Source organism: Camarhynchus parvulus, chromosome 9, assembly GCF_901933205.1.
Source record: "Camarhynchus parvulus chromosome 9, STF_HiC, whole genome shotgun sequence".
Classification (NCBI taxonomy): Eukaryota; Metazoa; Chordata; class Aves; order Passeriformes; family Thraupidae; genus Camarhynchus; species Camarhynchus parvulus.
This window is the reverse complement of record NC_044579.1, coordinates 24,790,386-24,807,422: the sequence shown is the minus strand read 5'-3', so window position 1 is coordinate 24,807,422 and position 17,037 is coordinate 24,790,386. Positions and strand designations below refer to the sequence as shown.

Here is a 17,037-nt window from a genome sequence, read left to right as displayed (position 1 = left end):
ATTAATCTCCTTGACAATTTGAGTTCATCTGCTGTAGCTGTTCCTGAAGCGCCGCCTCTGCCAGAGTAGCGTGTTGTGCTCATCCATACAGGGAGCTGGTGGGGCTTTACATCTTCAGTTTGCCTCTTTCTCTAGATTTTTCATTAACAGCCACTGCTCTTACACTCTGCTGGAAGGGCAGCACTGTGCAGGGCTGTGTGCAGGAGCTGTAAAACTGACTGAGGCCTTCTAATATTTGTGTGTCTCAGCCCATTCAGCTGTGGGCTGGGTAATCCTAGCCCCACACAGGTGTGATGGAGTATCCTGGCACTGCTTACATCCCCCTGCATGGCCAAAAAAGTGGTTTCCAGGTGAGGAGAGGGTTCAGTGTCTGCTTGATGCCTTGGGGTGGCTACCTAGAACAGAGGGTAGACAAGATTCAGTGAATAAAGTGGGTATTTATTGAAGGCCTTCAATAGATACCCTGGGCAGTGCAAAAGCCTCCAGAGGCGACACCCAAGATAGACAATGGGCACCAGTTTTTCAGACATTTATAAGTTTGGTCCATTTACATATCAGGGGTTTATCCTCCAATTACATCTTCAGCTAATGAAGTCATTTACCCCCATTTGCTCCCCCGATTCACTTCTGTTTATACATTTCAGGGCCTGAGGCTGTAGGGTGTCCTTGGGTTCCAGGCCCAGAGGGATTGTTTTGTCTGACCAAAATGTGAAGACAGTAGTTAACACTTTATATGATGTTTAGAGTTATGCACTAATGCAGCACAGGATTTGAAAAATATAAAGGCTAAATCTTAAGGAATCATGCTGCCTGCTCCTGAGGCCATGGTGACTGCCGCCATGGTGGCTCCAGGCCCCCTTAGCCAGCAGGGCCCAGGCCTGCCCAGCCTCTGCCAGAGAGGCTGCTCCTGGAATTACCATGGTGTTGTCTCCTCAAGGGACCCCCTCATGGTGGGTTTTGTGGCCCTGCTGGAATTACCATGCTGTTATGTCCTCAAGGGACCCCCTCATGGCGGGTTTTGTGGCCCTGCTGGAATTACCATGCTGTTATGTCCTCAAGGGACCCCCTCATGGCGGGTTTTGTGGCCCTGCTGGAATTACCATGTTGTTATCTCCTCAAGGAACCCCCTCATGGTGGGTTTTGTGGCCCTGCTGCTGCCACTCGCCCCAGCTGGGCCATGGAGGTGCTGGGTGGTGGCCGAGGGTGACCTGCATGTCCTCCCTCCCTCACACGGGGCCTTGGCCTCACTTGTGGCCGTGTCCTGGCACTCACCCAAACACACAGAAAATGTCAAAAGCTCAAATTAATATTTTAATGTCCAAACCTGGGGTTTTCCCTCACAGAGATGAGGCACCAGAGGCTGCACTTTGTCTCCAGAGCTGCGAGTGTTTCTGTGCAAAATCCTCCCTGGGCACAGGGGGTGTTTAAAAGTAACACTGCTTTTCTGACCAAAACTGTTCCTGAATTTGGCCAATGGCTTTGAGGAGAAAGAAGTTAAATATCCTTTGCTGTCCATGTTTAAAATAGACTCTGGTGCTGCTGCATTGAGGCCCAGTCTGCCAGCAGCTGGGAGTGCCCTCAGGTCCCCTGGGCTCCTGGGTCATTGCAAAACAGGACCCTGGGACACCTTGTGGAGGCAGAGTCCTGCATGTGGTGGTGCATTTAGGAAAGTATTTGAGGGTGGTTTGTTTTGTTTGGTTGGTTTGGTTTTGTTTTTAAAATGTTTTGGTTTGTTTTTCAAACCAAACAAACAGCTGTTTGTGATGACCCTCCCTTAAGGGGAAGGTGCACCTTTAGGGTGGTTGTCAGACCATGGTGACAGGAGCAGGAGAAAAGGCTGAGGCTGCAGATTGCGCTCAGGGATGTGTGGCACCATGAAGGGTGGCCTTGTAATTGCTTTGTCATTTCAAAAAATGTGCTAAAAGTGACTGGCATGGTTGGAGTCAAATGCTGGGCAGCAGTGAGCCCTTCATGTGTTGGATGTGATGTGCTCTTGGTGTGCTCCGGTGTCAGTGGAGCAAGAAAACAACCACAAACCAAACCAAAATGCAAACAAACAAACAAAAAGATGTCTTCTGTCACCAAGACTTAGCATGGAAAATTTTGCAAAGCAATAGATCATTTATTGTGATTTAAGAACCATCACTATATATATATTTTCCTGGCACTTTCCCTCGGTGACAGTTGAGGACTGGAGTTTTCCCCAGGGACACAGCAGTGCTGCAGGTGTCAGCCCTTGCTGTCCCACTGTTGCCAGCTCTCTGTGCCTGGGGGCTCCCTCAGCCCTCCCTTATCTCTCACTGCCCCCTTTCCTGGCACTCACTCACCTTGGGCCCAGGGTGCTGCTGCCAAGATCTTCCAAAGGAGCCCCTTTCACAGCCAGAGCCTGCCAAGGAGAGCTGTTGGCATTGCCACCCTTCTGCTTTTTATGGCATTTTTCTTTCCTCTTTTTTTTTTTTTATTCTTTCTTCCTCCTTCAGAAGTTGGGTAACAGATGTTGAAATGTGTTCCCATCTGAGGGTGTGAATAGGATCTAGGTGACAAAAACAAAATTACAGCAAATTGGACACTTGCTTTTGGTTGCATCTATGAACTCCTGCCCAGGGATGCAAAAGGAAATACAAAACCCCTCTGAAATCTTTTTAATAGTTTAAGGAGCAGCTGATACCTCCTAAAAATCTTCAGACCATAAGGATTCTGTTGCTTTGTCTGACTTTTCTTTACTTGTCCTTCACTGTTCTTCCTAGTGAATGCTATTTGCATGAAAATGGGACCTTTTGTTTCTGAGGAGCTGATCCATCCCTTATTCCTCATTTGGACACTGACCATTGGAGCCTGAGTCTGCCCAGAGAGTGCAATTAACTCAGATCCTGTAGACTCTAATCCTCTGGGACACTGGGCTCACTTCCACAGCCTCTGGCTGTGCTAGAAAGGGTTTCTCACTTCAGGTGGATTAAGTATGCAGCACAGGCTGAGCAAACGTGGTTGTAATGAAGAGTGGGGTGCAGTAATACCACAAGTGTAAATTCTGTCAGTGGAAGTTATACCCTTCTGACAGGAATTTCCCCAGAGTCCTTCAAGGGCCAAATGTAGCTGTTGAAGAAATGAAATTTTCATGTGTTGTTTCCAGCTGTGTTTGAAACCCCACTCTTTCCCTGGGGGCTGAGAATCCTGGAGCTGCAGACCCTGATCTGCTGTCCCTTTGTTCCAGTGGGCCACCTGCAATGCAGCTCCATGGCTGGCTTGTCACTTGCAATTGGCTTGTGCTGCTGCTCATCTTCTTTGAGTGGAGAAACTTGCCTGGTTCTTTGTGCTGTCTTCATTAGCCCTCAAAACATCACCAGACTTCCAGCTGTCCTTGAGCTGGAAAGAAAACTCCTTCCTTCTCCTTGGCTCCCTGACAGAAAGACATTCAAACTTTGCTGTTTTGACATTCTGTATACAACCAAGAAAATAGTATTTTGTATCCTGAGCAATTTTGCCAAAACTTTGATAAGAGAGATTGTTACCTATGTGGTTCTCTTTGCATCTGTGTTTTATGGATGTGAGGTGGGAGCTGGATTGTAAACCTGCAATGGGACTAGGGAGAATGGTAGGAATAAAATCCTTGGGCACATGCAGTAGAGTTCTAGAAAAACAAATGCTTCATCTAATGCAAACAAAATAATTTTCAGTATGGGAGTCTGGCTGCTGTGGTGTTCAAGTTAAACAATCTAATAGCCTGGGAGTTAGAATGGGTGTATTTACCCACAGGATTGGATTTTTGATTGGCAAAAAGTGGGAGAGAGATTTGGGACATCTTCTAAAGACGTTTTGCATTTTGTGACAGCTGTATGTGGGCACCCCAAGGCAAATGACACAGGCTAATTTGAGAGAGCAATAACCCACAATAGTGTAGAGCATAAAAAATATCTGAATGGTGTGATTATGTGCAGAAATGAAAGCTGGGACAAGAGTCACTGATACTGCTTGGCTTGTGCCCTGTTGCTCCAAACCAAGGTAACATATTATTCCAGCCTCAGTATTTTGTGTTCCAAAGGAGAGGGGCACTAAACATCTCACTGTTGCTGCTGAGTGTGTTGGGCTTTTTCTTACTCATGGAGTGGGTTGCAAATACAAATATGGCCATGGCATTGCTTTAGCTCCTCCCTTTCCTGATAGCCTACATGTGGTTTTTCTGAGGAATCATAAGGCAATGTGTGTCAGGCTGTGGGTTTGTTCGGGGTCATCTGGCTCCTTCTGTGTGTTTTTTGCCGTGAGAGATGGGCAGAAGTGAGATGGACCAGGAATAGCCCATCCCTGCTGGATTCCACACTGGGGGCTGGGTGGGATACCACAGGGCAGCTCAAAAGGGAACAAACACCCCTCGTGACACGACAGGGTCCCACCCCAAGCTCTTTGTGCAGTCACAGGCAGGAGCAGCAGCCAGAGCTGAGCTCAGAGCAAAACAGAGCATTTCACACCTCAGTCACTGCTCAAACAAAGAGGTCTAAATAACATGTTTATTATGAATACCAAGTTATTTTGCTCTGCATGAGGGAAACAAACCCACATGCAGGGCTTTTACTGCTATGCCGAGCTGGGTCTGGCAAAAATCACAGTCCTTCGTTTCTGCCCCCTCCAGCTGCAACTTTTTGAAACCACACCACTTCCTATCAGTATGCATGAAGTCAGTCATTCTGCTGTCTGCAACTTCTTGTGTTTTCTTTCCTAAGCTCTTCTTTAAACTGATAAAAGCTGTGTCAGACAGTGTCCTTCACTCTCAATAGTGATGGCAGGCCAAGTAGGCCCAGGTTAAATGCTGGGCTCTGGGAGGTGGCTTTACTTGGAGTCACAAAGTTAATACTTAGCCAGGAATGGTTGGGATTCTTGTGGTGTACTCCAAAGTGTAATCTAAACTGGCTTTCCTGGGTTTGTAATGCTTCGTTTTGGATTAACAATTGCCCACCAGTGTTTATAGCTCTAAACTGCTGATGCTTGCTCTGAAACATAGTCCCAGTGTAATGCTCTTTTTGTCTTGGAATAGAGAGAAGGATTAATAGGAATCTGTAGCATACAGCAGATGGGAGGTTTTACATCGTTTGATGTCTGCACATGGCACTGATTCAGCTCTTCTTCCAGGGACACATCTTTGATTCCTCATAGGTTTTTCATTTTAACGCTGTCCCACAGCAACATTAGAAAATGTGATAAATGCCATTCTTACAAAGTGACAGTGCATAAAATCAGAATAATAAGAATAAACAAAATGAAGGAGGTTGTAGGCGTCCTTTGCATTTCCCAGCAGCTAAAGACACTGATTCATTAGTTTGTTGCTATGGTAGACCTTTCTCAGTAGCAAGAAACCCGATGGAGGGAGAAGTCTCAGCTCTGCTAAAGGGTTCAGTGCCTCCAAAAGCTGAAGGCAGAGCCTTGTGAAAGGGAAGGAAGGATGAGGACAGGGATGAATAAGGCAAGCTGGAGCCCCTGATTGAATTGTGGCTTTGCACTGGCCAGCTGCAGATGGAGGAGCAAACTGCTCCTCATGTGTGGGATCAGTGTCCCACCCCAAAACTGGAGCCACATCTGTGTGTCCCTGGCACTCCAAGATCACCCGTGGGAATTCTCCACTGCTTTGTGGTCCCACTTAGGACATTTAACTTCTTTGTGAGGCTTCCACCAGTAAATGCAGCAGATGGAAAGAGCATGCAAACAGCTTTGCTCTGTGGGGAAATAGCTGTGAAGGGAGCTGGGGTGTGATTTCTGCCTCTGCCTATCTGCAGCATTTCACTTTCACAGCAAAATTAACTATTTCACTTCTCAGAGGGCTTCTGCCTAGCACTACAAATTCATCTTTAGATCATGTTGCTGTCCTTCTGCAAAGAGAAGAAAGAGCAAGCAGCAGTAAAAATGCTAAAACATTTTGAGAGAAGTGAGGCATAAGAAAATCTCTATAAACCCCTTTTTATTTCTGTTGGGAATTAATTTTCTGAAGTTTTTTCTCATTACCACTGATCACAGATGTGAGTGATATTGTTCATGGTAAATACTTTTCTCCATTCATTGTATGTGAACATGTTTCAAAAAATATAGAAAGTGAATTTTTTTTTTTACTTTTTCATTTTTTATTTCCAAAATAGTGACAACTCTGAAAAACAGAATTTTCTGCATGCCTGGTACCTGTGTTGATTCTTTCTATTTGGGAGATGAATGTTTTGTTTGGGATTTCCGTGATTATTTGTAAATATAATTGGTGATGTTTTCTCTTAAATCTTTTATTCTTTCCCAAGCCAAACAGATACTTCCTGAGCCTAACACATAAGATAATAGTTGTACTAGAAGACAAGAAATTTGGAAAGCAAAGGACAGATGTGCAGAGTTAATCTAAGTCTAAGCCTCACTGCTTTGCCAGGTGAGTGAAGCTGCAGGGAATAGAGCATTTGCTGGTGCGGTGTCACTCAAAGAAGTGAGTGGGAAAATTGCTTATGTGAACAGGATACAGGCTTGAACTTCTGCAACACTTGGCAAGAAATCTGGCAGCCTCAGGGACCGTTTTTGAAAGGCCTCTCAATTGAAATGCCTTGCTTGGCCCAAAGGGCCAAGTTCCCAAGCAGTGCAGCTTCATCAGCTCCCATGACCTGCTGTGCTTTCAGTGCTGATTCAAATCTTTTGCCTTTCACTATCCAATTGCAAAGCCAAGTGCAAGTAGAAAACATGTTCTGTAGCAGCTCTGTAACCCCCAGTGCCTTTTTTTAGAATAAACTGATGATTTTAAGGTAAGAATTGTATGTGTTAGGAATGAGTCCCTGGTCCTTAGGGGCAAATGGTTTCCAAATAAAATTCTTTTTTTTATATGAATTTCAGGTTTTCAGATTTTTTTTTCTCCTTTTATTTCTTAGCACTCTACATCTTTTAATATTCTCTTGGTGATACTGCGTGTCATGGTTTAGATACAAATGCCTGCCAATGAGCAAGTTGCTGCAGTCACCCATCTGAGCAAAGAAAGGATCAGACAACACCACATTTGACCTGGAGAGTCAATATTCAGAGGCCCAGAAACAGAAAGATCCAGCAGGGGACTTCTTAGTAGAAAGTGTTGCCTTTACAAAATTCTAATTTCTCCCAGGAATGTAGAATGAGTCATTGCTGTGCCCTGATCATGGTGCTCTCATAGCAGGCAGAGGCACAGGCTGTGCCCTGTCATGGACAGCTACTTGCTTTTCCACACCTCAGCCTGTTTGTTTCTAGAAAATTCAGTGGCCAGATTCACTGGAGAAACACAGAGGAGATGCTCAGGTGAAGAAGAAATGCCTCAAGAATTTTTAACTTTCCTTTGTTCAGTGTTAACAATGCTTAATCTGGTCAACATCCCAGCCCTTTCTAAGCAGTATGTTATTGCTGAGGAAGGTAGCCTAGAAGCTAAAAATTCCTAAATTTAATGTTCATCTCCCTGCTGTCTACCAGCACTCGAAATTAAATTACAGTACAAGTTACTTTATGATCTGTGGGACCAAGGACAGCAGGGTAAAAAACCAAAGAACAGGCATACTCAGAAAGAAGCTGAGCAACAGAGGAAGCATAAAACTACAGGTGAGCTTCTAGTCCCAGTTATTGCAGTGTAAGCCCAGAGTCATGTCAGTGAAACTAATGGAGCTGCCTCAGGCTACAGAAGAGCAATTGAGATCAGTTTTCTCATCCACTTTGGCATTTTCTGCCTCCCCAGGTGCTGACGCAATCCCTGTTCCCTCTGTTCAGGCACTGTCAGTTAAGCTGGAGGCCCTCTTGGCATGGCCCACTGCTTTGAGATGGAAAATAACTCTTTTGCCTCAGCACTATTTTCTTCTATGATTTGTTAACTCTTTTTCCAAAAGGAGCATGAAGTCCCAATGGTAAAATCTTTGTGTCTGCTGAAGGGTAGTTAGTTCAAAGGTAAGTTATGAGCATGGATGTGATGAGGATTCCTTGTCTGCTGGTAGGGATATTCAGTCAAATATTCTGAAGGTATTGAGGGAATCAATGGAAATGGCCATTGCTATGGGGAGGGAATTTTTGCTGGAATATCCTGGTGAATTTTCTTTTCAGGCATTTTTTCATAACCAGGACATAAGGTAAATATACAGTCCATGTCTTCTCAGAAGCACAATTCATCACCTGAGCACCAAAAGGACTCTGTCAACATCAGCACATGCTTAGGTCTGTGTTGGGTCAGCGTTCCCAACTGGAACTGGGCTTCTTTGGTACAATCTCATACATAGATTCACTTAAAAAACATTCCCTTTGACAGACTGGAGCCCCCACATGTAAATCTCCAACTCAGGGGAGAAATCAATACACACTTTGTGCATTAGCCTTGTCAAAAATTGTGGAAAAGAGACAGTTCAAAGGCTGGGATTAGTGTCCCTCCCTCAGAGAGGTACTGCAAGGAGCCAGCTCAGCATGAATATGAGAACTCCTTGGCTTTGATTGCCAAATCAGCCTCATCCCTCAGGAAGGTGGCAGCTGATGGCTGGGACAGGGCTGCAGGCAGCAGTGGGGGTGGCCCAGAGCAGTGGGGTGCCTCTCTGCAGGCTGCATGCTCCTTGTCTTTGGGTTTATCTGTGCCTGTGAGCGCTGATAAGAAGTAACTGACTGGCATGTTAGGCTCTTGCTGCTTGATTATTTTTTATTGCCTTGTTTGCTTGGGGAATGGGAGTGCTTAGCTTGCTCTGAGGTCCAAAAGGTTGCTTTCCCCCCGGGTTCTGTGTGCTTCTGGTTACTGCTTTAGGGATCAGGGCTGCTCTTATCTTATCCCCCCATAAGGTGGGGGTGGTTCTTTCAGGTTCATGTGTTCGCCACTGCATTGGACATGGGGATTTTATTTCATGCTCTTGTTTGGTTTGGCTCTGTTCGTGAAACTATGTTTGTAACCAAGCAGGAAGGAACAGATGTGAAAAGCCTGCAAGTAGGAGAGGAGCTGATGAGGAAGCCTGGAACTGGGGGAGTCAATAATGTGTGCTGTGTGGGGATTGGAGGCAGTGGCAGCATTAGTTAGATGTGTGATGAGCTCTCACAACAGCTGTCACTAAAACAAGAGCTGCACCTTGAAGTCCAGCAGTGGAGGAATGATATGGAGATCTTGCTATACCCATGTGAACCTAAAGCTGCCTTTGCATTTAGAGTTACAATCATTACTTTCTTTTTTAAATAGCATGTGCAAGTCTAAACTCAACAGGCACATGTGAGGACAAGCGTAGGTGAGCAGGATAGGGGAGGCAACAGAATTTAGTCTGAAGCTTTTTACCATGAACATCAAGGCTTTCTTTCTTAACAGAGCAAATCTGTAGTGACTAAAGTTTTGAGGAAGGTTTGCAGGTACAGTGTGGACAGGGAAGCTGAAATACACTAGCACATATAAGTGAACATTTTTTTCTTTTCAAAGTGAAGAAGAATCACCTCCAAAGAGTTATGCATCACTGTTCATATGAATAATTAAATATATTTTTACACATAAATAATAACAGGAAACATTATGGAAAGAAATAAAAAAGTTAGGAAGAGTCTCTTGGAAATTGACTTAGTTCTGGATTTTAGGAAATATTTTCAGCTGTGAATATTTAAAGCAAACTGCTTAGGCAAGAGGTTCAGAACTCTGTACTTTCCACAAAAGCCTCTCCACACATCATCCTGAGTAATGAACATTCAGTACATAAATCAAGGCTTTTGCATGGCTCTTTTTTCACTGTTTTGCAATGGGTCTTCCAAGGACTCCTTTAAAACGAAGTAATAACACACCCCATCGAGACAGCAGTTCAGGTTTGCCCAGCAAAGGGTGACCTGAACAGTGTCTCGTAGCACTTGTTGAAAACTGATGTGGATGACGTTGTTCTTCACCAAAAAGTACATCAAGTATGCCACGTGGTAAGGTGTGAAACACACCAGAAAGGCGGCCAGGTTTGTCACCACGATCCTCTCTGCTCTGGTGCTGTGTGTCTGGGGGTTGTCCGGCTTTCTGTGCCTCCTCAGGCACCGGACAGTTTGGGCAGTGCAGAAAGTCATGGCTGCCATGCTGCCGAAGAAGACGATCTCCAGCGTGCTGAGCAGGCCTGCGTTCTCCCACGTGCTCTTGGAGAAGTTGTGGAAGCAGGACGAGATGTTGTGGCCCTTTCCATGCAGTTGGAAAGTAGAGAGTGTCCCCACAGAGGTGCCCAGGCAGATGAGAGCACAGACCATGGCAGCTTTCTTGATGGACCTGAGGGTGAGGGCCACGAAGGGGTAGCAGATAGCGATGTAGCGATCCACGCAGATGCACAGGGAGATGAGGATGCTGCCGTACATGTTCACAAAGTACAGACTCTCCAAGGTGGAGCAAAACACAGACCCCAAGTTCCAGTTGTCCTGAAGGTGGTAGGAAATGATTTTGAAAGGAAGGGTAAACAACAGCAAAGTATCCAGGAATATAAGGGCTATCATGTAGACTGTAGATTCTGACAGCTTTTTAACCTTAAAAAACAGGAATGACAGAGCCATTATGTTGAACAGCAATCCCAGGATAAAAGTGGGGGTGTACACGATGAGCTGGAACAGTTCCACAGCAGCGCTGATATTGCCCTTGCCATGGGTGTCATTCATATCTCCAGGTATGCTGGAAGAGAAGAAAATCACCACAAGGAAGGATGAAGATCACGTAGAAGACATAGAACAAAGGCTAATGAGGTCTCTATGTGTCCACAGCCTTGGAAATACTTTGTTCCCCTGCTGTGTGCTGAATTGCATCTCCTGGTAGCATGGAGCTGCTCAGTGCCAGTGATTTTGGGGCAAGGTTGTACCTCAAGGGGGATGGGGCTTTCTGGTGTCCACTCTCCCTTGCACTGTTAGCTGTAACCCCAGACTGTGCTGTCCGGAAATTGTGGCTGGGCAGAGTATGACTGCACCATCTCCTTGGAGAGATTCAATCTCTTTGCAGAACCAAGGGAGCAGACCCTGATTTTAGGGTTTCTTGGATCACGAGGGGGGAACAATTCTGCGGATCCTGTTTCCTGCATCAAGCTACCATAGGAGATCTCGGGGAGCCAAGAACAGAAGAGTCCCCCACATTTATTACTGGGAAGATCCCATACAGTCACTGCCATCCTGCACCCTCTCCCACCACCCCTGGGCAAAGAGGGACTGTGAGTACCTCTGGCCCTCCTAAAAGCTGTTTGAAAGCTGCAGGCAGGAAGCTTCCAACAGGCCATTTCTGGCAGAGGTTAAGTCTTTGGTAGAAGGATGAGATTTTGTCTAAATCAGCCAGACTTACCAGAGCAGAGACAGGGGTTCCAGGAAACATGCAGCTGGATTCGCCTCTGCAAGAGGGGACTGAAGGAGTCAGGCAGGCACTCGGTGAGCTGCGCTGGGGTCACAAAGTAATTGCCTTCTTTAGAGGAAGGGTTCTGGCTTGATCCTGCCCTCAGACTCTCCTGATAAGGACCAGGAAGGTGCTCATTGGTTTCTGCAGTGCTGTAATCACTTAAAAATGCAAATGGCCAGGAATACCAGATCCTTTCCTCCAGCCAGTTCCATGACAGCAAATGGAACCTGTAAATAAAGTATGCCAGAGATCTTTCTGTCAGCACCCAGAAATTAATTTCTCCTGCTGTTCTCTAGTTTTTACTTCAAACCAGTGTTTTTCGTACATGAGCTGCTGGTTTTGATGCTGTTCCATTTTGGATTTGTCAACTGTTTGTCAACTGAGCAGTCAAAGTTTCTGTCCTGCAGATCAAGTCACCCCCCTGAGTATTTCACAGGTAAACTCTCCCTTGCTGTGGTTTGAGAGATTAAGATCTCTTCGAGTGAGATTCAGATCAGCAAAAAAGGAAATTTAGTTCTTTGCTCCTTAAAGACACAGTAATGGCAGGTAAGTGAGATTCTGTAAATTCCTGGCTTAGACAGAAGTAAGAAAAGCAGCATGAAGCACTGTGGGTTTGATGCTGGGAGGGAGCCCATTACTGAGAGCCAAAGGAAGGAAAAGTTAATTAAGGAATTTCTGAAAAGTAATAAATACTGACAAAGTTCTTTCCTTCAATGCCTCTGTAGGAGATTTCCTTACTACCTTCCTCTTTCTTCAGTCTTGTTTCTAATTTGTTTGATAGTGTGTCTAAGAAGTTCTGGGTCTAGAGAAATAGAATTTCAGCTTCTCACCAAGATGTTTAATTAAGAAAATTCTCACTATGATTAAAAATGTTTCAGACTAGGATCTGTTGTGCAGATTTATTAAAAAATAAACAGAAAAAATATGATCTAAAGGATAAATTCAAATGGAAGTTTTGTTCAGTCATTAAAAAAGTTAGCTATGCTGTAAGCAATGCAAGTTACGTAAAATATAATTAGTTTTTGGCTCTCGTGACAAGAGGAAAGCTTTTAAGGCAAGGTTTTGCTATAGTGAAATATCTCTTGTCATCTTACCTTTGGGCTGCCTCGTGCTCTGCTTGTTGGCTTTTCCTCCTTCTCAGCTTGTAGAATTCTGCAGGCTTGTCTTTTCTTTTAAGGCAGCAGAGTGAGCTGCATGCGAAGCAGCTGCTGGTCAGAATGCCAGAAAGCACCAAGTGCTGCTGCTTTTTGTTCCATCACAGATTTCCATGACAGCATGGGGCTCCCCAGCCGTGTCTGCCTGCAGCCTCTGCGTGCACAGGCAGTCACACAGCTCATTTAAGGATGTAAATCTGTGGGACTCACACCTCTGTGAGTCACCATTTAAAACACGGAAAGAAATCTGGCTCTACAGACCTTTGCTTGTTTTTTCTTTGTTTGTGTGTTTTTCTCTTTTGTGTGGCTTTTTTTGGTGTTGTTTTTTTTTGTGGTTTATTTTGGTCGGTTAGTTAGTTGGTTTTTTGTTGGTATATATATTTTTTTTGTTTTTTCTCCAATACAGGATTTTATTGATTGTACATAGCATCCATGGGTAGAGTGTTAGCTGTCAAAATGTGCTTTCAGCTAAATCCTGTCATTGTTTCCTTTACTTTTCATGATATCAGGAAGGAAAAAGAGATTGCTGATTTTCAGTGGTGATCTGGTATGTTCACTTCAACTTGGTGTTTCAAAAGAGTCAAGGGTTACTCTGTATATACTCCTAGGGAGCAGGGAATATACCCATGGAGAGTGTCAGGTGATGATTTTATTCAGGTAAAGAGGGGAAAAAAGTGAACTTTTTTGGCTGTTGTATGCATGTTTGCAGTGTTCTTTCCAAAAAGGAAAAGAAAGGCTACAGATGAAGTTTTGCTTGGTCTTCTGCATACTCCTTACATTTCACAGCTGAGGATTATATTGGCTAAATTAAATCTCTGAAAGAAATGGGGGATAGGAGGTGAGAGAAGAAACAGACTCTTGGGGTTTCCCCGGGGTATTTTAGTTGAAATGACTCTATTTAAGGAAAAAAAAAAGCAAAACCACCAAAGGAAAAAACCCATAAAAGTTTGAATGAATAGTACCTTACCTCATTTCTCAGCTAGGTTGCACTTCTGTGTATCCTCTGGTGGTCTTGTGAGCGTGGCTGCATTCTGGGTGTGAACAAAACCCAGCCCAGGCAGGCACCAGCACCATGAAGGGATGTGCTCATTTGGCAGCACAAACACCAAAATCCAACACCTGGTGAATTCTGTTTCATAATGGTAGGAAGAGCTGATATTAAAGGATTAAAAGGTGATGTTGTTACGAATGGTTGTTATGAGTTAGTTATTTTTGTGGTATTTTTTTGATATTTCTTGTTTAAAATTTAAAAACTTAGGATTGTGAGGTTTTGTGTTAATGGTTTGTATCTGCATTGAAAATTGAGATTTTGATTTTTTGGGTTTTTTTTGTGGGAAGTTTTTGGGTTTTTTGAGTTTGTTTTAGGATATTTGTGTTCTGTTTTGATAGATGTATTGTGTTAGTTAAATTTTTTATTTGTTGTTATTTAGGGTTTTATTGGAAAGTGGGTTTTTTGTGGTGATTATGTAGTGAGGGTTTATAATTTGGTTGAATTTGGGCATGTATATTTTTTAAAAAATTATAATGTTTAGGAAAGTTTGTGGGGTTTTTTTGTTGGTTGGTGGGGATATTGTTGTAATTTTGTTGAGGATGTAGTAATTTGATGTTGTTTGTTTTGTTATTTTTAGGAATTGGATTTGTCAGGTAGTTGTTTTTTTTTTTTTTTTTGATGGTGAAATTGGTTTCTAGGAGAATTTGGATGATTTTTTTAAAAATACTTTCATGGTTGTGGTTTTTTCCACAATGACGTTATTGATATATTGTAGATGTTGATATATTGTGTGTAGATATATTGATATATTGTAGATGTTTTGGAGTTTTTTGGGGTTTTTTTTGGCGTAGTTTGGATTATGTGGTGGAGTTTCTTCAGTACGTGTTGTTTCTTGTTCCTCTTCATCAGCGAGACCAAAGTTTCCATTTTTAGCTTGGAGCTGCTCTGTGCTCCTGCCCTGCTCTGGGCTTGGCAGATGGCACTTCTGAAACTGCCACTGACGCTCATAGCGGGGGCTCTCTCCTCCCACTCGAGGTTTTCCCCTCCCTCACACGCTCAGGGCTTTTTCTTCTGTCTCATTTCCTCTCTGACCCTCATGTTCTGAGCACTGCCCACCTTGCTGGAGGCTGTCCCCAGCCAGGTGTGCCCTGGCTGCACAGAGCTCTGTGAGACTCCATGTCTGGAGAGTGATTAATTAAGGAATTTCTGAAAAGTGATAAATAGGAAGGGCAGGATGAGGAAGCAGCAGCAGCAGGGGTGGTTCAGCCACCTCCAGGGAGTGATCTGCTTTTGTTCCAGCAGTATCCTTGTGACCGTGGTCACAGGGGTCTGAGGATGAAGGAAGAGACGAAGATCTGACTCCATGGTTCAGAAGGCTTGGTTTGATTTATTATTTTATGATATATATGATATTAAAACTCTACTAAAAGAATAGAAGAAAGGATTTCATCAGAAGGCCAGCTAAGAATAGAAAAGAAAGAATGAATAACAAAGGCTGACTGTGATTGGCCATTAATTAGAAACAACCACATGAGACCAATCACAGATGCACCTGTTGCATTCCACAGCAGCAGATAACCATTGGTTACATTTTGTTCCTGAGGCCTCTCAGCTTCTCAGGAGGAAAAATCCTAAGGAAAGGATTTTTTGTAAAATGTGTCTGTGACATATCCTTGTGAGTTCTTCAGGGAAGAAATGGCCAGGAAGGCACAGGCAGGGGTACAAATGCACCTGGGACAAGGTGTGAAGGCTCCTGTCCCTTCAAATGGAATGGATGAAAAGGTGTGATGCTGAGAGGTGCTGGGGAGGGTGACATGAATCCCAGTGAGCAGCACAATGGAAAGGCTGGGACAGCCCCTGAAGGACTCCCACAGTGTCCATTACTTGGGATGCAGGAGGAAAGCAGTGGGCAGCAAGGAGCCTTTGTGATCTCAGCACAGGCTCTGCTCTGTGCTAAGGGGATGTGTCTCTTCACAAAGTCCCCAAGTCCAAGTGTGGGTCCCTTTTCTTGGAGACTTGGGAGAAGAGGGCCACCTCTGCACCTTCTCCTCTGTCCTTGACACATCTGTGTGTGTCACCAGTGCCACCAGTGTGTGAAGCACCTCCTGTTTCGCATCATTCCTGATGCTGAATGCATCATCTTGTGCCTTTGTCCTCATGAAGGAGCTGCTTCACATGCATTTTTTTGTTGGTATTGAGGACTTTGCTATATCACTGCTGCCACACAGACCTCATCTTCAGGCCACACATATCTCGCCTTCAGTCCACACATATCTCGCCTTCAGGACACACATATCTCGCCTTCAGGACACACACATATCTCATCTTCAGGACACACATATCTTCAGGACACACAGACCTCATCTTCAGGACACAAATAGCTTCAGGACACACATATCTCACCTTCAGGACACACAGACCTCACCTTCAGGCCATGCATATCTCACCTTCAGGACACACACATATCTCAGTTTCAGGACTCACCCATCTCAGTTTCATTACACACAGACCTCACCTTCAGGACACACAGACCTCACCTTCAGGACACTCATATCTCACCTTCAGGACACTCATATCTCACCTTCAGGACACCCACACATCCCTCAGTGGCAGCCAGAGAAGTTCTGCTGATTCCCTGTGCTTGCCCTTAAGGCCAGCCTTCTCCTTGCAGTGCTGGGCTGTGCCTGCCAAGGTCCTCCTGGCTCTCCTGCTGTTGGTCCTGGCTCTTGGGAAGTGTCAGCAGGGGGCTGATGCTGCTGTCAGCCTTCCAGTTTATGACAAGTCAGTAACCACACAGGGCTGTGCAGTGAAGACATGGTGAGGTTTTTTCTCGATTTAAATCATAGCCTAACCAGTGAGAAAAGCATTTGCCCTGCGTGAGAAGAGAGAGCATCCACTGCTGTGATGCAGAGCAGCCTGCAGCCTCTGGGTGAGCCAGAGGCGGGATGTAATGTCCCATCACTTTCATCTGGTGGCTCTGCAGAGCTGTTTGCAACTGAGCTGCTCCATCTCGTGGCACAGGAGTGTAGCGGTTTGGGTTGGCCAATTTGAGATTTCCTGGCCAATGTAGCAATGAGCGCGGTGGGTTCACTCATCACCTGTGCACTCATTTCGTGCTGGGAGGCAGGAGCAGCAGAAAGGCATAGCGGGCTCAAAGCTCACTGTGAAAAACGCCAATCACTTGGTTTTTTTAAGTTTTAAAAGTTTAATGATAATAAAATAGTTATAAAATAGCAATATAATTAGAGTAATAATAATTTGGACAATTTGGATTAGGACAATATGAGACAATAGAAATAAACAGTTACAGACAGTCCAGGTACCTTTTTCTGGGCAAAATAAGCCCGAAAAAGGACCCACCTTAACAGAGGATTAACCCTTAAAAACAATAACCTGTTGCATATTCATACACCTCATACATGATGCATAAATTCCATTCAAACACAGGATTCTGTCTGGGCAGTGTCAGCTTCTTCCTCTGAATCCTGATGGCATCGTCATGGCTGAGCAAGGTGGGAAGAAGTTCATTTCTTCTGATAATGGAGCAATAAATTCTCTTCCTCTGAAAGATTGAGGTGTCCTGTGGC

General features: G+C 44.5%; 1 protein-coding gene across 1 annotated transcript; it reads right to left on the bottom strand.

The window, feature by feature from the left end:
- Window positions 1-9,560: 9,560 nt before the first annotated feature.
- LOC115907092 (G-protein coupled receptor 55-like) lies at window positions 9,561-11,314 on the bottom strand. Its single transcript, XM_030954748.1, has 2 exons — window positions 11,255-11,314; window positions 9,561-10,600 (listed from the first exon to the last, which is right to left on the bottom strand). The coding sequence occupies exon 2, from the start codon at window positions 10,585-10,587 to the stop codon at window positions 9,670-9,672; it is 918 nt and encodes a 305-aa protein (XP_030810608.1). The 5' UTR covers window positions 10,588-10,600; window positions 11,255-11,314; the 3' UTR covers window positions 9,561-9,669.
- Between the last annotated feature and the right edge of the window lie 5,723 nt (window positions 11,315-17,037).

What these genes read in the sequence shown, in the direction of transcription:
- LOC115907092 (XM_030954748.1), bottom strand. Translation starts at nt 10,587, where the DNA reads ATGAATGACACCCATGGCAAGGGCAATATCAGCGCTGCTGTGGAACTG.